This window comes from Malaclemys terrapin, chromosome 1 (assembly GCF_027887155.1).
Source record: "Malaclemys terrapin pileata isolate rMalTer1 chromosome 1, rMalTer1.hap1, whole genome shotgun sequence".
Lineage (NCBI taxonomy): Eukaryota > Metazoa > Chordata > Testudines > Emydidae > Malaclemys > Malaclemys terrapin.
The window spans coordinates 354,217,720-354,240,621 of NC_071505.1; the positions used below are offsets into that span (position 1 = coordinate 354,217,720).

General features: G+C 48.4%; 1 protein-coding gene and 1 pseudogene across 1 annotated transcript; both read right to left on the minus strand.

The window, feature by feature from the left end:
- Positions 1–486: 486 nt before the first annotated feature.
- LOC128848501 (olfactory receptor 52R1-like) lies at positions 487–9,300 on the minus strand. Its single transcript, XM_054048506.1, has 2 exons — positions 8,613–9,300; positions 487–758 (listed from the first exon to the last, which is right to left on the minus strand). The coding sequence occupies exons 1-2, from the start codon at positions 9,298–9,300 to the stop codon at positions 487–489; spliced, it is 960 nt and encodes a 319-aa protein (XP_053904481.1).
- Positions 9,301–20,601: 11,301 nt separating this feature from the next.
- On the minus strand, positions 20,602–22,476 carry LOC128848587 (olfactory receptor 52K2-like; annotated as a pseudogene).
- Between the last annotated feature and the right edge of the window lie 426 nt (positions 22,477–22,902).

Sequence of the window (22,902 nt, forward strand, 5' to 3'; positions counted from 1 at the left end):
GACAGAGCATTCATGAACACAGCTGGGTGGGGTCCCTGCCTGTGGACATTAGTATGACTGTAATCTTGGAGTGCTTTGCAGCTTGTCACAATGTCACAGTGCAAGAGGGATCCCAGATTGTCATGACAGAGGGGTCAGCTGTATCCCAGTTCCAGGTGGCACCCCAGCAGGGACCCATGAAAGATAACCCAGAGTGTTGCGGGTGGGGGGGGGAGGAGTGAACCACAGGGGCAGGGCCTTGGGAGAAATGACACAGAAGTGGGAGGGGCCTTGAGGGAAGATGCAGAGTGGGGTGGAGCCTTGCGGAAAGAGGCAGGGCAGGGTGAAGGTCCTCGGGTGTCCAGTTACAATTAGAATTATAATTAGAAAGGTGGCAACTCTGAGTTAATGAGTTGTACACTGACCGATTCCTCAGTTTGTCACAGTGACACAGCACAGTAAGGCCAGGAAAGGGTTTAATGTCTCTTTGACTGTTCAGTAAGTGATTCAGGGAAGAGGGCCCTGCACCATGTCACCAGCCAACTGTGCATGGAGCTCAGTCTGAGAGCCAGAGAACCAGGAGAGAAGTTGAATTCCATTATGTGGTAAGAGCCGGAGCAGCCTGTCCCGGATCTGTTTGGTCCTCACACCGTAGATAATGGGGTTTAACATGGGGGGCACCAATAAGTACACGTTGGCAAGGAGAATGTGGAAATGCAGGGGTACATTGTGCCCCAACCTGTATGAAAGAGAGGAGAAGAGACCTGGGATGTAAAAGGCTAAGATGGCACAGAGATGAGAGCTGCAGGTCCCAAAAGTGCTGGGACAGTTGGTCAGTTTGACCGTGTGCTTGATTGCTTGCTTGTTTGTTTGAAAAGTGTGAATTGGGAGTGCTTTGTTCCAGCTGGGCCTTGAGTGGGCCTGACTGGTATATAAGGGCAGTCAGCAGCGAACCAGCTGAGCGGCGAACAGCAGAGGCTAACAGCGGGAGTTTGCCTGGGAGCTGTCCGAGAGGAGGTACGCTAAGTGCTGCATTAGGGGGGCTGTGTTGGTGAGTATCTGAGTGTCTGCTGCTGGGACAGTTGGTCAGTTTGACCGTGTGCTTGATTGCTTGCTTGTTTGTTTGAAAAGTGTGAATTGGGAGTGCTTTGTTCCAGCTGGGCCTTGAGTGGGCCTGACTGGTATATAAGGGCAGTCAGCAGCGAACCAGCTGAGCGGCGAACAGCAGAGGCTAACAGCGGGAGTTTGCCTGGGAGCTGTCCGAGAGGAGGTACGCTAAGTGCTGCATTAGGGGGGCTGTGTTGGTGAGTATCTGAGTGTCTGCTGCTGGGACAGTTGGTCAGTTTGACCGTGTGCTTGATTGCTTGCTTGTTTGTTTGAAAAGTGTGAATTGGGAGTGCTTTGTTCCAGCTGGGCCTTGAGTGGGCCTGACTGGTATATAAGGGCAGTCAGCAGCGAACCAGCTGAGCGGCGAACAGCAGAGGCTAACAGCGGGAGTTTGCCTGGGAGCTGTCCGAGAGGAGGTACGCTAAGTGCTGCATTAGGGGGGCTGTGTTGGTGAGTATCTGAGTGTCTGCTGCTGGGACAGTTGGTCAGTTTGACCGTGTGCTTGATTGCTTGCTTGTTTGTTTGAAAAGTGTGAATTGGGAGTGCTTTGTTCCAGCTGGGCCTTGAGTGGGCCTGACTGGTATATAAGGGCAGTCAGCAGCGAACCAGCTGAGCGGCGAACAGCAGAGGCTAACAGCGGGAGTTTGCCTGGGAGCTGTCCGAGAGGAGGTACGCTAAGTGCTGCATTAGGGGGGCTGTGTTGGTGAGTATCTGAGTGTCTGCTGCTGGGACAGTTGGTCAGTTTGACCGTGTGCTTGATTGCTTGCTTGTTTGTTTGAAAAGTGTGAATTGGGAGTGCTTTGTTCCAGCTGGGCCTTGAGTGGGCCTGACTGGTATATAAGGGCAGTCAGCAGCGAACCAGCTGAGCGGCGAACAGCAGAGGCTAACAGCGGGAGTTTGCCTGGGAGCTGTCCGAGAGGAGGTACGCTAAGTGCTGCATTAGGGGGGCTGTGTTGGTGAGTATCTGAGTGTCTGCTGCTGGGACAGTTGGTCAGTTTGACCGTGTGCTTGATTGCTTGCTTGTTTGTTTGAAAAGTGTGAATTGGGAGTGCTTTGTTCCAGCTGGGCCTTGAGTGGGCCTGACTGGTATATAAGGGCAGTCAGCAGTGAACCAGCTGAGCGGCGAACAGCAGAGGCTAACAGCGGGAGTTTGCCTGGGAGCTGTCCGAGAGGAGGTACGCTAAGTGCTGCATTAGGGGGGCTGTGTTGGTGAGTATCTGAGTGTCTGCTGCTGGGACAGTTGGTCAGTTTGACCGTGTGCTTGATTGCTTGCTTGTTTGTTTGAAAAGTGTGAATTGGGAGTGCTTTGTTCCAGCTGGGCCTTGAGTGGGCCTGACTGGTATATAAGGGCAGTCAGCAGCGAACCAGCTGAGCGGCGAACAGCAGAGGCTAACAGCGGGAGTTTGCCTGGGAGCTGTCCGAGAGGAGGTACGCTAAGTGCTGCATTAGGGGGGCTGTGTTGGTGAGTATCTGAGTGTCTGCTGCTGGGACAGTTGGTCAGTTTGACCGTGTGCTTGATTGCTTGCTTGTTTGTTTGAAAAGTGTGAATTGGGAGTGCTTTGTTCCAGCTGGGCCTTGAGTGGGCCTGACTGGTATATAAGGGCAGTCAGCAGCGAACCAGCTGAGCGGCGAACAGCAGAGGCTAACAGCGGGAGTTTGCCTGGGAGCTGTCCGAGAGGAGGTACGCTAAGTGCTGCATTAGGGGGGCTGTGTTGGTGAGTATCTGAGTGTCTGCTGCTGGGACAGTTGGTCAGTTTGACCGTGTGCTTGATTGCTTGCTTGTTTGTTTGAAAAGTGTGAATTGGGAGTGCTTTGTTCCAGCTGGGCCTTGAGTGGGCCTGACTGGTATATAAGGGCAGTCAGCAGCGAACCAGCTGAGCGGCGAACAGCAGAGGCTAACAGCGGGAGTTTGCCTGGGAGCTGTCCGAGAGGAGGTACGCTAAGTGCTGCATTAGGGGGGCTGTGTTGGTGAGTATCTGAGTGTCTGCTGCTGGGACAGTTGGTCAGTTTGACCGTGTGCTTGATTGCTTGCTTGTTTGTTTGAAAAGTGTGAATTGGGAGTGCTTTGTTCCAGCTGGGCCTTGAGTGGGCCTGACTGGTATATAAGGGCAGTCAGCAGCGAACCAGCTGAGCGGCGAACAGCAGAGGCTAACAGCGGGAGTTTGCCTGGGAGCTGTCCGAGAGGAGGTACGCTAAGTGCTGCATTAGGGGGGCTGTGTTGGTGAGTATCTGAGTGTCTGCTGCTGGGACAGTTGGTCAGTTTGACCGTGTGCTTGATTGCTTGCTTGTTTGTTTGAAAAGTGTGAATTGGGAGTGCTTTGTTCCAGCTGGGCCTTGAGTGGGCCTGACTGGTATATAAGGGCAGTCAGCAGTGAACCAGCTGAGCGGCGAACAGCAGAGGCTAACAGCGGGAGTTTGCCTGGGAGCTGTCCGAGAGGAGGTACGCTAAGTGCTGCATTAGGGGGGCTGTGTTGGTGAGTATCTGAGTGTCTGCTGCTGGGACAGTTGGTCAGTTTGACCGTGTGCTTGATTGCTTGCTTGTTTGTTTGAAAAGTGTGAATTGGGAGTGCTTTGTTCCAGCTGGGCCTTGAGTGGGCCTGACTGGTATATAAGGGCAGTCAGCAGCGAACCAGCTGAGCGGCGAACAGCAGAGGCTAACAGCGGGAGTTTGCCTGGGAGCTGTCCGAGAGGAGGTACGCTAAGTGCTGCATTAGGGGGGCTGTGTTGGTGAGTATCTGAGTGTCTGCTGCTGGGACAGTTGGTCAGTTTGACCGTGTGCTTGATTGCTTGCTTGTTTGTTTGAAAAGTGTGAATTGGGAGTGCTTTGTTCCAGCTGGGCCTTGAGTGGGCCTGACTGGTATATAAGGGCAGTCAGCAGCGAACCAGCTGAGCGGCGAACAGCAGAGGCTAACAGCGGGAGTTTGCCTGGGAGCTGTCCGAGAGGAGGTACGCTAAGTGCTGCATTAGGGGGGCTGTGTTGGTGAGTATCTGAGTGTCTGCTGCTGGGACAGTTGGTCAGTTTGACCGTGTGCTTGATTGCTTGCTTGTTTGTTTGAAAAGTGTGAATTGGGAGTGCTTTGTTCCAGCTGGGCCTTGAGTGGGCCTGACTGGTATATAAGGGCAGTCAGCAGTGAACCAGCTGAGCGGCGAACAGCAGAGGCTAACAGCGGGAGTTTGCCTGGGAGCTGTCCGAGAGGAGGTACGCTAAGTGCTGCATTAGGGGGGCTGTGTTGGTGAGTATCTGAGTGTCTGCTGCTGGGACAGTTGGTCAGTTTGACCGTGTGCTTGATTGCTTGCTTGTTTGTTTGAAAAGTGTGAATTGGGAGTGCTTTGTTCCAGCTGGGCCTTGAGTGGGCCTGACTGGTATATAAGGGCAGTCAGCAGTGAACCAGCTGAGCGGCGAACAGCAGAGGCTAACAGCGGGAGTTTGCCTGGGAGTTCGCCTAGGGAGAGCGCACTGAGGCTTTCATCTGCAGGTTTCTCCGAGTAGTTCCTGCAACAGTTGAGGTGATATGGAAGGTGAGCGATCAGCTGTTGTAACCTGCACAGGTTGTGCCATGTTTGTCTTTCTTCCGCAGGACAGAAGCGACTTTGTCTGCACAAAGTGCAAGCTGGTCTCCATATTGGAGGAGAAGGTTCGAGGGCTGGAGAAACAAGTATCAACTCTGCGTTGCATAAGGGAAAATGAAGATTTCCTGGACAGACGTCAGGAGATGCTTCTACGGCCACAATGTTCTGAAGATTCAGAGCAGACGCAGCAGGGACAGAAGGATTGTGAGGAGGTTTGGCAGCATGTGACCTCCAGAAGAAGAAAGAGGAGCGTCCATGCACCAGCAATGGAGATACAGGTGAGGAATCGTTTCCATGTTCTCTCTACAGGTGCTAATGCGGAGAGTGGACTAGATGGCCCATCTGAGGGAAGGGAGCAGAAGGAGACTCCACCGATTGGAAGGCAAAAGATGCACTGTCCTAGGGATGGGGGTTCCACGACCACCACTCCCAAGAGGAGGAGGAGGGTGGTGGTGGTCGGGGACTCCCTCCTCAGGGGGACTGAGTCATCTATCTGCCGCCCTGACCGGGAAAACCGAGAGGTCTGCTGCTTGCCAGGAGCTAGGATACACGATGTGACGGAGAGACTGCCGAGACTCATCAAGCCCTCGGATCGCTACCCCTTCCTGCTTCTCCACGTGGGCACCAATGATACTGCCAAGAATGACCTTGAGCGGATCACTGCAGACTACGTGGCTCTGGGAAGAAGGATAAAGGAGTTTGAGGCGCAAGTGGTGTTCTCGTCCATCCTCCCTGTGCAAGGAAAAGGCCGGGGTAGAGACCGTCGAATCGTGGAAGTCAACGAATGGCTACGCAGGTGGTGTCGGAGAGAAGGCTTTGGATTCTTCGACCATGGGATGGTGTTCCAAGAAGAAGGAGTGCTAGGCAGAGACGGGCTCCACCTAACGAAGAGAGGGAAGAGCATCTTCGCCAGCAGGCTGGCTAACCTAGTGAGGAGGGCTTTAAACTAGGTTCACCGGGGGAAGGAGACCAAAGCCCTGAGGTAAGTGGGGAAATGGGATCCTGGGAGGAAGCACAAGCAGGAGAGCGCAACAGGAGAGGACTCCTGTCTCATGCTGAGAAAGAGGGACGATCGTTGAGTTATCTTAAGTGCCTATACACAAATGCAAGAAGCCTGGGAAACAAGCAGGGAGAACTGGAAGTCCTGGCACAGTCAGGGAACTATGATGTGATTGGAATAACAGAGACTTGGTGGGATAACTCACATGACTGGAGTACGGTCATGGATGGATATAAACTGTTCAGGAAGGACAGGCAGGGCAGAAAAGGTGGGGGAGTTGCGTTGTATGTAAGAGAGGAGTATGACTGCTCAGAGCTCCGGTATGATACTGCAGAAAAACCTGAGAGTCTCTGGATAAAGTTGAGAAGTGTGAGCAACAAGGGTGATGTCGTGGTTGGAGTCTGCTATAGACCACCAGACCAGGGGGATGAGGTGGACGAGGCTTTCTTCTGGCAACTAGCAGAAGTTGCTAGATCACAGGCCCTGGTTCTCATGGGAGACTTTAATCACCCTGATATCTGCTGGGAGAGCAATACAGCGGTGCACAGGCAATCCAGGAAATTTTTGGAAAGTGTAGGGGACAATTTCCTGGTGCAAGTGCTGGAGGAACCAACTAGGGGCAAAGCTTTTCTTGACCTGCTGCTCACAAACAGGGAAGAACTAGTAGGGGAAGCAAAAGTGGATGGGAACCTGGGAGGCAGTGACCATGAGATGGTCGAGTTCAGGATCCTGACACAAGGAAGAAAGGAGAGCAGCAGAATACGGACCCTGGACTTCAGAAAAGCAGACTTTGACTCCCTCAGGGAACAGATGGGCAGGATCCCCTGGGAGAATAACATGAAGGGCAAAGGGGTCCAGGAGAGCTGGCTGTATTTTAAAGAATCCTTATTGAGGTTGCAGGAACAAACCATCCCGATGTGTAGAAAGAATAGTAAATATGGCAGGCGACCAGCTTGGCTAAACAGTGAAATCCTTGCTGATCTTAAACGCAAAAAAGAGGCTTATAAGGAGTGGAAGATTGGACAAATGACCAGGGAGGAGTATAAAAATATTGCTCAGGCATGCAGGAGTGAAATCAGGAAGGCCAAATCACACTTGGAGTTGCAGTTAGCAAGAGATGTTAAGAGTAACAAGAAGGGTTTCTTCAGGTATGTTAGCAACAAGAAGAAAATCAAGGAAAGTGTGGGCCCCTTACTGAATGAGGGAGGCAACCTAGTGACCGAGGATGTGGAAAAAGCTAATGTACTCAATGATTTTTTTGCCTCTGTCTTCACGCACAAGGTCAGCTCCCAGATTGCTGCACTGGGCAGTACAGCATGGGGAGAAGGTGACCAACCCTCTGTGGAGAAAGAAGTGGTTCGGGACTATTTAGAAAAACTGGACGTGCACAAGTCCATGGGGCCGGATGCGCTGCATCCGAGGGTGCTAAAGGAGTTGGCGGGTGAGATTGCAGAGCCATTAGCCATTATTTTTGAAAACTCATGGCGATCGGGGGAGGTCCCAGATGACTGGAAAAAGGCTAATGTAGTGCCCATCTTTAAAAAAGGGAAGAAGGAGGATCCGGGGAACTACAGGCCAGTCAGCCTCACCTCAGTCCCTGGAAAAATCATGGAGCAGGTCCTCAAGGAATCAATTATGAAACATTTAGAGGAGAGGAAAGTGATCAGGAACAGTCAGCATGGATTCACGAAGGGGAAGTCGTGCCTGACTAACCTAATTGCCTTCTATGATGAGATAACTGGCTCTGTGGATGAGGGGAAAGCAGTGGATGTGTTATTTCTTGACTTTAGCAAAGCTTTTGATACTGTCTCCCACAGTATTCTTGCCACCAAGTTAAAGAAGTATGGGCTGGATGAATGGACTGTAAGGTGGATAGAAAGCTGGCTAGATCGTCGGGCTCAACGGGTAGTGATCAATGGCTCCATGTCTAGTTGGCAGCCGGTTTCAAGTGGAGTGCCCCAAGGGTCGGTCCTGGGGCCGGTTTTGTTTAATATCTTTATTAATGATCTGGAGGATGGTGTGGACTGCACTCTCAGCAAGTTTGCAGATGACACTAAACTAGGAGGCGTGGTAGATACACTAGAGGGTAGGGATCGGATACAGAGGGACCTAGACAAATTAGAGGATTGGGCAGAAAAAAACCTGATGAGGTTCAACAAGGACAAGTGCAGAGTCCTGCACTTAGGACGGAAGAATCCCATGCACTGCTACAGACTAGGGACCGAATGGCTAGGTAGCAGTTCTGCTGAAAAGGACCTAGGGGTCACAGTGGATATGAAGCTGGATATGAGTCAACAGTGTGCTCTTGTTGCCAAGAAGGCTAACGGCATTTTGGGCTGTATAAGTAGGGGCATTGCCAGCAGATCGAGGAACGTGATCGTTCCCCTTTATTCGACATTGGTGAGGCCTCATCTGGAATACTGTGTCCAGTTTTGGTCCCCACACTACAAGAAGGATGTGGAAAAATTGGAAAGAGTCCAGCGGAGGGCAACAAAAATGATTAGGGGTCTGGAGCACATGACTTATGAGGAGAGGCTGAGAGAACTGGGATTGTTTAGTCTCCAGAAGAGAAGAATGAGGGGGGATTTGATAGCAGCCTTCAACTACCTGAAGGGGGGTTCCAAAGAGGATGGAGCTCGGCTGTTCTCAGTGGTGGCAGATGACAGAACAAGGAGCAATGGTCTCAAGTTGCAGTGGGGGAGGTCCAGGTTGGATATCAGGAAAAACTATTTCACTAGGAGGGTGGTGAAACACTGGAATGCGTTACCTAGGGAGGTGGTGGAGTCTCCTTCCTTGGAGGTTTTTAAGGCCCGGCTTGACAGAGCCCTGGCTGGGATGATTTAGCTGGGAATTGGTCCTGCTTTGAGCAGGGGGTTGGACTAGATGACCTCTTGAGGTCCCTTCCAACTCTGATATTCTATGAAAGTCTTGAGCTGGGCGTCTTTTGTGGGGAGACTGAAGATGGCCCTGAGGATCTGGATATAGGACACAGTGATAAAAAACAAATCCAGACCAACCCTAAAGGATAGTGCAAAGAGGCCGTAGTAATTACTGATGCGGATGTCGGCACAGGATAGCTTCACCACGGCCATATGCTCACAGTGCGTGTGGGGGATGACGTTGGTTCTGCAATATGGCCACTGCCTCGCCAGGAAGGGATAGGGCAATACGAGTATGACACTGCGCAGCACCACAGCCAGGCCAATCTTGGCCACCACGAGATTTGTCAGGATGCTGGAATGTCTCAGGGGATCACAGATGGCCACATAGCGATCCAAAGCCATGGCCACGAGGATCCCAGACTCAATCCCTGAGAAGCAGTGAACGAAGAACAGCTGGGTAAGGCAGGCACTGAATTCTATCTCCCTGGAATTAAACCAGAAAATGCTCAGCAGTTTGGGCAGGGTAGATGTAGTCAGGACCAGGTCGGTGACGGCCAGCATACAGAGGAAATAGTACATGGGTCCATGGAGGCTCGGCTCTGTCCTCACAATGAACAGGATGATAAAGTTCCCTAAAATGGCTATGATGTACATGGTACAGAAGCCGATGGAGATCCAGACATAGGCTGCCTCCAGGCCAGGAATGCCCAGCAGGATGAAGGTGGAGGGGTTGGTGAAGTTAGTTGTGTTGGAATCTGACATGGTGTAGAGGAGAAGGTGTCCAGCTCTGAGGCAGAACGGTGTCTAGTGCATGTACTGTATGATCCCCTGACTTCCTGTATCTGCCCAGTGTCTAGGGTGATGGTTGCAGTACAAATGCCTGGATGGAGAGACAATATGAATGAGACACTACACAAACTACTGTATCCTGTTCTCATGGGTGAAGCAGATTGGTTGCTCTTCACACACTGAAAAATGTTATTGAGAGAAATGAACTATGTACAATTGACCTTACTAATGCCAATTCCATATTTTATGGTGCTCCATGCATCAAAAATTCCTACACTTGTTGGTGTGTAAAACCTTAATAGGCACCATCAGGAAACACGAGTGTGGATACTGGTTATCCCTCATTGTTCCTTAATGCAAGGAAACCCAGGCTACAGAGTCTGTTTCCTGTTCCTGTTAGAGGGCTTTCTCTTCACCCTCTTCCCTGGTTCTTTTCATGCAGACAGAAAGCAGAAGACCCGCATTCCGAAGTGCAAGCAATTCAGTGCTTATTGTGGTTAGTTCCAAGCTAGTGTATCCATAGCTCTACACTCTGGCAGAGTCTGTTTCCCAGGGTTCTGTTCCCAGCTCTGATGTTACAGAGCCTTGCCTGTTTCCATTCCCAATTCCCTAGTCCCCATTCCCCATTGCCCCTTCCCATTTCCCTATCCCCACCTGCTCCTCCTTAGCAGGCTCAAATATACCTGCAGTGCACGCTCCTAGTCACACCTCTTACAACTTACGGTCATGTTCTGTTTTCGAGGGTCGTGAGTTGACGTCTTCGTCCCACCCCTTTTGTTCCCTATGGGAGGGGTGTGAAAGTAGAATGAATTATATTGTAAAAATAGAATGGATTAAAGAAATGCTGTATCTACCTTTAAGCAGAAATAAGGAATGTTGAAAAACAGGTGTCAGGAAAAGGAACATTAAGGCATAAACAATGAGTCCACTTAAGCTAATGGTGGAACATTAGCCAGAGATCTGTAAAAGTTATTAAGGAAATTGAATATGTATGTCTAGCCTCAGGTAAACTTGTCAGTTCTGCTTTCTTTGTCCTCTTGTTAATTTTGCACCCTTTTTATCTGTATAAAATAAGGTAGTGTGGGTCTTTCATGGTGCTCACATTATCTGAATGTATTAGCAGAGTGCTGTGCTAATAAACAGAGTGGTCTAACAAATTGTGAGTCCTGAATCTAACTTTGACAATCTAACTTTGACTGAGATGGCAACCGTCTTCACTGGGGCCGTGTGATTCTTGACCATTTTTGTAGGACGACCGTGGCAGTTGGCACCTGGACATTTGGCCTGAGCGGTCCTCCTCCTGAATGGAAGAGCGCACGACCACAGTGAAGTCTAAGCCATCGAATCTGTTGGTTCCAACTCTGTTCTCGTAGGGATCCCAGGATCTGACATCAGGAATCTGGTCAGGTAATTATTTCTGTGTTTTGTCCGGATTGAGGACTGTCCTGTCTCTGTGTCTATCCATCCTCCTGTGGAGTGTTTTGAGTCTGGGTGCCATCTCCGTCCGGGGATCAGACGACGAAGGGGTTCCTATCCCCGTGGTCTGAGTGAGTGAAATCTGCACAATCGCAGCCGCACTACACCTTGGGTAAAACTCTTAGTGTGAAAGCAAGGGTGATTGAGGCAGTAGTCTGTGGGCTCCTTTTGTGTGTTGCATCAGGCATCGCTCTGATGAACCCAAATTTCCTTCTTGTGTGATTGGTGTGTGTAAAGTCCTCCTGTATAGGTAACCAGACGTCTAAGTCAGGACAGTTCCCTAAAGGAACGGATCATTTTATGTATTTTAGGAAGGGTCTGGACTCCTGTAAATTTCTGGAAAAATGGTCTTGGTTAACTCAGGGAGATCCCAAAACTCAGTGGCCACTTTCATACTCCCATCTCATTGTGAAAAAGGAAAAAGAAAACCCCTCGTTAAATTCTGGGGATGACGATGAGGAAGACGCATTAATTGGCTTGGCAGCCTTGAGTCGGGTTAATAGACGATCACCAGACTCCCCAGTTCAGGACTAGTTCTCAGAGGTCACTAGTTCAGACCTGTCCGGACCGTCCAATGCCACTCAGGCCCGTTCCTCCGGTACCGCTCAGGCCTGTAAAGAACCCTCCATTCTGCCTGACTCCTCTGCTTTTTCTTATACATGCAAAGATAGCCTGAATAAGAATTGGGCCCATTGCTTGTGCTCTAGCTCTAAAACTGTCCAGGCTCCCCTCCGAATCCTGCATACTGGGGGCCAAGAAGGGGGTACCACTTGGAGCTATAAACCCTGGACTAGCTCAGAGCTCCTTTCAATTGTAAAAGGCTTTCCAAAGCCCCTGGAAAATCCTACCAAATTTGCAGAGGAACTTTTGTTAGTGTGCAAAACCTATGAACCCTCTGAGGCAGACCTCCTGCAGCTGTGTAAGCTACTTGTAACCCCTAGCAAACATGAAAAATGGCTCCCAGCAGCAAATTAGCCCATCAGTGAACATCACTCTAATTTGCCAGACACTGGTCATGATGCTGAATACCGGAAAAAGTGTAAGGACCGAACTAAAAATCTACTTGAAGCCATCCCTCAAGTATGGACTCCTAAAACCAACTGGACGGCCATATACTGCTGTAAACAGTGACAGGGAGAAAACCCGGGTGACTACTGCACCTGGCTGACTGATGTTTTTCTGCAACATTCTGGTATACAGTAACCGGATAAAAATGGACAGGGCGCCCTAGCTCATGCTTTTGTTAATGGCCTCCTACCTGCTATTGGCAGTATGCTAAAGTGAGTAAGTTTTGGGTGGGAGACCGAAACCATGGACAAATTGCAAACAGTGGCAGAACACTGCCAATGCACTCTGAAAGCAAAGGAGGAACAGTCCTCTCAAAAATTAATGGCCCTGCAAATACATTATTCAGGGCAGGGCAAACAGTACCGGGGACGGGGAAGGTTTCAGAGATAGGGATGTGGTCACAGGAGGGGTCGTGGAACTGGATTTTTGGGTTTTGGGGATGTTTGTAATTACTGTAAGCAGCCCGGACATTGGAAGAACGAGTGTCTGAACCGGCCTGATAGCTCTGTAAATAACCAGTTAGAACCCCTGTTGGCACAGCCCGACAATCTCGAGCCTTACTTTGTCCCACAACAATGACGAGACGCCGGGGAACCTCAGGAAATTTTACCTCCTTTACTACCTCTCACTCCCACGGGTGAGTGTGTTTTGACTATTAATGATCTTTCTCTCCCTTTCCTTGTTGATAAGGGAGCTTCGCTCTCTGCAGTTCGTACTATCAATCTGCCTGCGATTCCCTGCTCCGGAAAAACCACGTCCGCTGTGTGTATTACGGGAGTCCCAACCCCTGATCCCCTTTCAAAACCTCTACCGGTCCAGGTTGGTCTCCCTTGTGCAGATCATGCATTCCTTCTCTCTGATTACACTCCAGTAAACCTTTTGGGTTGGGATCTGTTATGTAAACTTGGTTGTACCATCTATTGTTCCCCGGATGGTGTCTACTTACAAATCCCCCAGTCCTCTCTGAGTGATTCTGTGGCCTCCCCGCTGTCTGAAACTCCCCTTCCCACTCCAGTTCCCTGTTGCCCATTGATCCTGTCCCTAATTTCGCAGGTTCCATCCTCTCTGTGGCCAACCCACCCATCTGAAGTGGGCCGCTTAAATACTGACCCCATCTGCATTACTGTTGACTCCTCCAAACCCCTGCCTCGCCTGTCTCAATACCCTTTAAATCCCGAAGCAGAGGCTGGCATTGCTCCGGTCATGACCGCACTGCAGAAACAAGGCATTATTGTCCCCTGCTCTAGCCCCTGTAACACCCCTATCCTCCCAGTTTAAAAAGCTGATGGTAAATCATGGCGGTTTGTTCAGGATCTTAGAGCCATTAACCGCATCGTCATACCCGCCTTTCCTGTAGTCCCTAACCCAGCAACGATTCTGGCTTCTATCTCACCGGGTGCAACTCATTTTACTGTTGTTGATTTGTGCTCTGCTTTCTTTTCTGTCCCAGTTCACCCTGACTCCCAGTATCTTTTTGCCTTTTCTTACAAGGGGCAGCATAAAACCTTCCCCAGATGCATTCCTAGGTTTCCTTTCTGTTTCTATACCACCGCTGTCCCTCACTAACCTCACCCTGCTCCAAGACTCTGCCCCAGAAGCCGAAAAGGACTCCTGGGTTGCCCAGGGTTGCTCTCTACATCCTGATTCCCTTTGGCATTCGCCTCCTGGTGCCTTTGTGGCCCCCTTTTCACTCTACCCATCGCTGGCCACCCTGCTACATGGTATTTCGCATGTTGGAAAGGAGGGGATGGTCTCTGCTGTAACTAAGGCAGGATGGTGGCCCCCCCATTTCAGCTCTTTTGCAGCCCACCACTGTGCCACCTGTACCACTTGCCAAAGCCACAATATTGGTAAACCTGTAAAAGTGGCTCAGGGGTTCCGGGGCCTGCCCCAGGCACCATTCTTACATTGGCAACTTGTTTTGTACAAATGCCTGAGTGTCAATTATATGAATTTATTTTGGTTACGGTATGTTTATTTTCTGGTTGGATTGAAGCCTTTCCTTGTCGCAAGGCTGACTCACTGTCTGTTCCCAAAGGTTTGTTAATCATATTATGCCTGCCAAGGGAATTCCTGCCACTCTGTCCAGTAATCAGGGTACACATTTTACTGGACAAATTGTTCAACACTTGAATCGTATATTACATATCACACATCTGCTGCACTGTCCCTACCACCCACAGAGCGCAGGTGCAGTTGAAAGACGAAATGGTGTACTTAAGAATAAGCTTGCTAAGATTTGTGACTCTACAGGGTTAAGCTAGCCAGCAGCTTTACCACTGACCCTTATGGAAATGCGATCCACTCCATCCCGAAGACATAAATTGAGTCCTTTTGAAATTGTTATGGTACACCCTATGTGAGCTATGGCTACCATTACTCCAGTCCCAGACTTGAACTTAACTCACAGTACGTTCCTTCAATATTGCAAGTGATTAATTCAAGCTGTAAGTCACTTCCATTCACAGTTCGAGCCGCCTGGCCAACGGAACCCACCCCTGATGCTTGCCATGACCTCGAGCCAGGTGATTGGGTCTATGTATGGCACCATCATCGAAAAACACCTTGGAGCACCGGTGGAGGGGTCCTCATCAGGTACTGCTTACTACCCAGATGGGTGTTAAACTATCTGGCATCGCAGCGTGGATACATGCTTCACAATTTAAGAAGGCATCATCCCCAGTGAACCAATCATCACCTCATAACCACACAGAGTCAATTCTGACTCTAGAAGAAGACATGGAAGAACAGCCTGCAATACTTTACAATCTATGCTCTCGTAAGGGTTGCCAGAAGCAGAGGACGACCTAAAGCAAGGCCCAAAAAGAAGCAGTAGCGAGCCTAGCACCTGCTGCCTGGTGGACATAAAACGGTGACTGTGGTTACCTCAGTTGAGGTTGTCAAAACCAGAAGGGCCTTGCCTCCAACATGCACCTCTGGTGGTGCCTGTTCCTCAGCTGCTGGTGTCTTAAGGTCTGGGGAGTCCACAATGACAATTATTTTATCAAGCAGCAAGTGTGATAAAATATTTCTTAATATTTCTAATTGCTGGGTCTGCAGCCACATCCCAGCCCACTCTCAAGCTGGTGTTACTGTCCCGGCAAACCCACTCAATTCCCCAGACCTCACTGGAGGACCTCGTCCGTTTAACAAAACATGGAACAGCAATGACACTTGGGAAGCAGTGGGAATAAATGTATCTAAATGGATAAGTGTGGTGGAGGGAAAGGTCATTGGTGTTGGGTGTGTAGTGGGACAGGGCTGGATCTGGGAAAAAGCCATTGCCTTCAGCATATTGTGGCCAATGGTGTATGGAATTATTCAATCAAAACTAAAGAGTGGCGGGCCAGGTATGGGGATATGAATTTTTTCTCAACCTGGGATCAAACAGAAAAATCAATCTCATGTTCCCCCTACAATAACCTTAGTGAAAACAATACAATCTTTCAATGACGTGCAAATAGCATCACTCCTCGTAAAGAGAATTACCCTGTGCCCTTTGGAGGATATTATTCCTCCTTTGCAGGTACCTATGTGACAAATGAGTGCAACCAACCCTTCCCAGCCTTAATAGGCCATCATTGGGTTTGTGGGACCAAAGCTTATACTGCGTTACCAGCTAACTGGTCAGGTATCTGTTATCCCGCCCGACTCTTCCCACAATTCCGAGTGCTAGAGTCCTTCCCACGAGAATGCCTCCGTAATTTCAGGTGAAGAAGAAGGGACTCATCTGATGCCCAATGGTATGTAAATAGCATAAGCCCCTTAACTTGGGAAGAGGTCATTGGTGGTTCCCTTATCCCACTTGGGGGAGTAATACACCATGCAAAAAGGCTCCTGAGGTTACAAGCAGTAGCTGAAATAATGGCAAATGAAACCGGAGAGAGTTTAAGAGCCCTGGCCAAAGAAACAGGGGCGATCCGACAAATGGTCCTCCAAAACCGTCAGGCATTGCACATAGTGCTGGAGGCCAAAGGAGGGACCTGTGCTCTCATTGGAAAAGAATGTTGTGTGTTTATACCTGACAACATCAATGAGGTAATGGATCGTGCTAGCCACTTAGAACAAATCACATATCTTCCCCGTGAAGAGCCGAGTTCTTTATGGAAGTGGCTAAGTAACCTGTTCAATTTCTCTGGCATAGGAAACTGGTTGTTTCAGGGAGCCCTGACTATTCTATTTGGAATCCTAATGATTTTTGTATGTTTTCAGTTAATCTCCTGTTGTATCCAGAATTGTGTAAGGTATGCCACCCAGGTGACTGCCCCAAAACATAGGGCTAATATGATGATTTTGAATCACTGATGAACAAAGAGATAAAGAATGGTTAATATGTGGAACCCAGTAATTGTTGGTCATTGCGTAGCTTGACCAAAAGGAGGGATTGTGAAAGTAGAATGAATTATATTGTAAAAATAGAATGGATTAAAGAAATGCTGTATCTACCTTTAAGCAGAAATAAGGAATGTTGAAAAACAGGTGTCAGGAAAAGGAACATTAAGGCATAAACAATGAGTCCACTTAAGCTAATGGTGGAACATTAGCCAGAGATCTGTAAAAGTTATTAAGGAAATTGAATATGTATGTCTAGCCTCAGGTAAACTTGTCAGTTCTGCTTTCTTTGTCCTCTTGTTAACTTCGCACTCTTTTTGTCTGTATAAAATAAGGTAGTGTGGGTCTTTCATGGTGCTCATGTTATCTGAATGTATTAGCAGAGCGCTGTGCTAATAAACAGAGTGGTCTAACAAATTGTGAATCCTGAATCTAACTTTGACAGGGGTAGGGAGTGAGGTTGCGTTCTGGAAAAGGCCAGGCCTTTCTTCAGCTTCTATGCCTCCACCACACCTTCCCTTGTACCTCCTAACTGGTTGCTTGATCTTGCCTTGAAATAAGGAGTTGAGGCAGTCTTTATCTGTGCGCTCATATATTGTATTCCCACCATGCCCAGTAACACTTTAGCTGTATCCCTTATCTTTTCCCATTGTACAAAAAGTCCCATCTGGTTGTGGGATTTGCAACACACAGTCTCTTTGTTCATAGTTCTTGACACATATATTAATATAAGAATATCAAAATGTCAAACCAAAGTTCTATCTCAGGCTGAAAAACAAGCCTATATACTAACAGTTCACCTGATAGCTCAGAATCTGAGAGTGGAAAACAACCAAACATTTGCTAAGATATGCACCGGGGGAAATATCTGAACTAAAACAGACTTCAGGGAAAAGAGCTGGGCATCATTAATAGCAATGCAGTGGAAAAATCAGCTCATTCACAGCAATGGATAAAGAAAGACAATGTTCCGATGCCTAAGGAATGGGATGGAGAATAACCGGATATGCACTCAGTTTTGGTCACTCAGTCTCTCTAAAGGATATAGCAGATAGAAAGAAGATTTCTGAGACAGACTATGAGAATGGAGGATAGCCATAGTCAGACAGACTGAAACATCTGGGACTGTTTAGTTTAGAAAAGAGATAAATAAGGGGGCATATGATAGAGGAGAATAAAATAAAGAATGGAACTGATTACATTCTAATGGACAAACAGAGAAGAGTTCCCAACCTGTAATTTTATAGATACATAATTCTTCAAAGAGACTAATTCCCCAAAGCCAAGGCAAATTATCAGCAAAACTGATTGGGAGGAAAATTTTAGACAGAAAAATGGGAATGAAAATTGGGAGTTCTTTAAAAAGAGATTATTAGATAGCTAAAAAGACACAATTCCGCAGTCAATAAAGTAAACTTTGGACAAAAACCCAATTCAGTGGCAAAGTGAAAGTACCAACTGCAGGGAGTGGAAACAATATATAACAAATGGGAAAAAGGGAAAATAAATAGCAAATAATACAAATTGGAAGCTATGAAAATGGATAAAGAATGTTAAAATGATCAGGGAAAACTCAATGCTTGGCAGAGCTAAGGATAACAAAAAAGAGTTTACTAGGTATATTAAAAACAAACGAAAACCTAGAAAAGTTTTAGGCTAATTGCTAGAGGGAGAAAGAGAAACTTTATAATATTACAGAAAAAGATGTGTTCAAGAAATATTTTTGTTCTGCATATGGAAAGAAGCAGTATGAGGTACTCATGTCCCCTAAGGTGATGAAACACTTTCCAGTCCATTAGCAGTCAAGGATGATGTTAAACAGCATCTATAGTAAAACCTTGGAGTGACGAACACCAGAGTTAAGAACTGACTGATCAACCACACATGTCATTTGAAATCAGAAGTAGGCAATCAGGCAGCAGCAGAGCCAAAAAAAAGGCAAATACAGGACAGTTCTGTGATAAACGTTGTTATGCCCACATTGCACTGGGAGTGTCGACCGGGAGGGCTCCTCAGCAAGAGATGGGTACCTGTGAATTCTGAGATGGAAGCTTCTTCCTTGAGAATCCCCCTCACAAAGCTGTTTCCCACACCTCTTTCACCCCAGCATCTGCAGCAAGAATCCACGCCAATAGCTGACACGGGGTGTGCACCATTTATAATATAGCTCTGTGCAGTACCAGTGGGGATCACTCAGCCTCTAGCGGATAAGTGAGTATCTGGATGTAAACAGGTTGGAGACCAGCCTGTTTGCTCTTCTGTGCTCTTAATCCAGCTTTAGGAGTAAACAGTAATTAAGGGATCTTCCCAAAGGGAGGTGAGAACTCTGGGGCTCTCCACTAAGTCAGAGAGGAACTTGCCGTTCTGTGTATTTGTGTATATTTACAAATTATAGTTTATTAGTAGGATTCCATAGGGTCCATTAGTAGGGGAAACTAGGGATCCGGAGGATCTGCTACTATGTAAATGCCCAGGATAGATAGGTAGATATTAGACAAAGAGATCTGGAGAAAGGTGACTTAGGGTAATCATGAGCACTTTCTGCAGACTGACGGGGCTGTTGCTAAGGGATCAGAGATCAGTAATTCTCATCACTAACTATCATCATCCTGTGGAGCACTTTTCATTGAAGGATCTTCAAAACACCTAGCAAAGGAAAGTCACTATGAACATATCCCCATTATATTGATAGGTAACCTGAGGCACAGGGAGACGTGACTTGTCCAAGGTCACACATAGATTGAGTGGCAGGATGACAGAATCCAGGAGTCGAGACTTCTCTGATGTAACCACAGTCTCTCCATTATGCCAAGAGGGAAATGGTCTCCTGCTCTGGCAGGGCCTGTTCATTGGGTTGGATGCAGAGGACAGGCTGGAGGAGTTGAGCCTAAGTCCTCACCATCCTCTCAAAGTGAATCTGAGGTTGTCAGAACTAGCTGGAGGTTGTGAGCTCCCCGCTCCAGTGAAGTGTGAACTCAGTGACTCCACTTCCACTCCCACTCAGAAACCTGCCAGAGCATCACAGTCACTGGGGTCACTTCAGAGGAACAGACTCAGTAAAAGCAACACCAATAGCAAAAGTTTCTGTTGATTGAGTGCTTATAAATCAAATTAAAGCAAGACACAGCTACTGTGTGTAACAAAACAGAAAGGGGGCAGGTGGGGAGATGGGGGAGAAACAGCATTAACAATGCGTGGTTACGTAGGCTGCTGGATGGGTTTGAGACAGCTGAAATGCACAACCCAGGCCTGGCTGCTAGAAATATGTCCTGGGCATTTAAATGTAGAGCATATGTTCTGGGGAGCTACTGGTGGCTGCACCAGACACACACCTGGGAGCACGTGGCTCTTCGTTAGCTTTTGTTACTGTGCTTTAGTTCTAATCACGCCTCCCTCCTTCGAGTGCAGACTGAGCCTCCTGATGAATTCACAAGACAACTGATGCGTACGTCTGGGGACCCCTTTTGTAACTGCACGTGCACGGATTTCATCCACATTTGTTACCCGGGGTTCTTTCAACCCAAAGCTCTGGATAACTTTTACTCTGTGCGAGGAGGTGTCAGGAAATAAATCAGGGGAGACACGGCCGTCCGACCGATAGATGGCTGGCACAAACAGGACAACACAAGAGTGCTTTCACTTAAAGCTAAACTTTACTTAGTCTCAAACACTTACACACATTCACAGCAAGTTAGTGAAACACCCCGAACACTTGATAATTACCGACGCTGAGTGTGGCTCTCGAGTGGCACAGCGGCAGCCCGTCTGCTGATGGGGAACAAAAGATGCATCCAGAGGGAGAGACCAGTCTGGAAGAGTCCCGCAAAGGAGACTCCCACCTATCTCAAGCTTTTCCCCCTTATTTATACATTAGTAATACAATGACATGTTCCTTAAAGAAAACTTGTCAAGCAAACAGTTCCACTGGGCAAGCAAGAGGGTCCTTCTGATTATTGATTAACCAGGTGTGGGTTTTCCCAGAATTTGCAGCCTTGAGACCTCAATAGACATTCCTGGGGCACATCCTACTCTTTTAAAATGCATGTACCAGCAACTTCAACACAATTCTTATCAGGAAGGACGTGGGGTCAAGCTGCCCTTTCTGTGGCACCCCAAAACCCCCTCCCCTCCTGCCTTGGTCAAGCTGAGATTGCTGAATGGCCAATGTACAGCTTGCTGACTAGGCTGTCTTTAACAATAAGCCATAGTGGTTTTAGGCACTTTTCTGGCTTGCCAAAGTCTCCCTGTACACATTGGCCTCCCAGATGATACCAGCAGCAGGGGTCGCTCTGCCCTGGCATAAAGTTGCCTCCAGCTTGGATGAGCAAGGTCTGCTTAGGCACTCAGATACCATAGTGGTAGAAAAGCCTCTAGAGAGAGAGGGGGAGAGAGTGCTTGCTAGCACAGGGTCATGTATCCCAATCTGTTCCCCAGAAGAGGAGTGCTTCCAATCATGTGCACCAACTCCATGGGTGCTCCGGGGCTGGAGCACCCACAGAAAAAATAGTGGGTGCTCAGTATCCATGGGCAGCCCTGTGAATCATCTCCTCCCCCTCTCCCCAGCTCTTCCCACCCACAGTGATCAGCTGTTCAGCAGCATGCAGGAGGTGCTGGAGGGGAGGGAGAGGTGAGGGCAAGGGTGAAATGGGGCAGGGATTGGGCATGGGAGAGGCGGGGCTCAGGGCTTAAGGGAAGGGGTGGAGTGGGGTCAGGGTCTGGGACAGAATGAGGGTCGAGCACTCCTGGGAACTGGGGAAGTTGGCACCTTCAAGTTTGTTGGGCACTCAGTGGTCATCTGCAAACAGCAACTGATCACTCGGTTCTGGCTCCACCTCTATTGTTTCTGTAAATTGCATTGGCAGAACACTAAAAATACAGACTGTAATCAGTGCTTCATTTGGAATGAAAGGGGTGCCAGGCATCAAGCTGAGAGGTGCCTGGTTTCTGAACTGCCAGGACTAGAGATGCACAAGCCCTGGCACAAATTAAGCACTGACCATACCGCTCTGACATTCCCTTTCCTTCTCAGCAATTGCTGTAGCCACCACAGGCATGCATTGTGACTATGAATTGGAGGGGAAGTCTCCCTGGAGGTGCTGAGTTGACAAGGACGTCTCCCTGGTGATGGTGAATGGGAGGAGAGGGGTCCATGAGACAATCTCTCCATTAACATGTACTACCCCCTAAGAAATAGCCTGAAAGCCCCTGGTTTAGGCGACCCTGAGGACCCTTTGGGGGAGCTTTTTGGTTCTGACCCCATGGACGATGGGACCAGCAGATATGTTGGCTACAGTGATGTGCACATGGGAGCCACACTGTGACCAAATCAATGGGTAACAAAGGAGAAAAACACTGGTGTGTAAGACACAAGGATGATGCAGGTGTTGAGAGACTTGAGACACACCTCTTGGGAGAGGAGTTTGAAGGTTGCCCAGAGGATCAGGATATAGGACCAGACAATGAGGATAAAATCTAATCCACCCCCCCCCCCACCACCACCATCGCTGCAAGAAATGCTACGGTCAGAATATAGGATTTTGTGACCATCGTGTCCGCACATTCCAGTTTCACCAGTGCCATGAACTCACAATAGGTGTGTGAAATGACATTGGTCCTGCAGTACAGGAGCTGCTTCAGCAGGAATGGTTGTGGGCCCAATAACATGGCCCATCTCATCATAACGCCCAGCCCTATCTTAGCTATGGCTCAATTGGTCAAGACTGCTGAATATCGCAGCAGGTTACAGATAGTGATGTAGTGATCAAAGGCCATGTCCAGCATGGACCCAGACTCCATGGCAGTCTGAGTCCAACTGAGTGAATCAAAAAAATCTGGACAAAGCAAGTGTTGATATAAATGAACCAGAAAATGCAGAGGGTTTTGGGCAGGGTGGTGGTGGATGCGACCAGGTCGGCAAACACCAGCATGGAAAGGAAAAGGTACATGGGCTCATGGAAGCTTGCCTCAGTCTTGATACCAGCCAGGAGGAGAGCTATGCATCCGAAGAAGTGAGGTTTTTACTCACGAAAGCTTATGCCCAAATAAATCTGTTAGTCTTTAAGGTGCCACCAGACTCCTTGTTGTTTTTGTAGATACAGACTAACACGGCTACCCCCTGATACTTGAAGCGAGGAGGAGGCCGTTCCCCAGGAGAGACAGAATGTAGATGGAGCAGAAAGGGATGGAGATCCACACATGCGCCGCCTCCAGCCCCGGGATGCCAAAGAGGATGAAGGTGGAGGGGTGGGGTGTGGTCCAGTTGGAAGCTGCCATGATGGTGCCAGTTGGGTGAGTTTAGTTCAATGGCATGGCTGTTTCCTGCCCCTGTAACTAACCATTAGGCAATCATTAACCATCTAATGGGAACATGACAAGGTGATATTTTGTCAGCATTAGCTCTTCACCTGTCCTATGCTAATGGCACATGAAGAGTGAGTAACAAATAGCCTAATCTGTGCATAGATGTTAGGTGTTCTACACACCACATTACCGAGTATTATGTGCATAGCATTAATATAATTTATGAGTGTTGGGAAGGTTTGTTAACGCAGTGCTTTTCCAACTATTCTTTCCACCCATCTCAAGTGCCCCACTACACTTTGCAGAGCTGATGTCAGCTTTGGCATTAGAAAAGAAAGAGGAGGGTGTCAAAGGTTTTATGTCTAGTGTTGGAAGAATTTAGTTTTTATTGTTTTTTAT

Coding starts and splice junctions, on each gene's coding strand:
- LOC128848501 (XM_054048506.1), bottom strand. CDS start 9,300: ATGTCAGATTCCAACACAACTAACTTCACCAACCCCTCCACCTTCATC. Junction 759..8,612: donor GATCCTCAGGGCCATCTTCA/GTCTCCCCACAA, acceptor GTGCCATCTTAG/CCTTTTACATCCCAGGTCTC.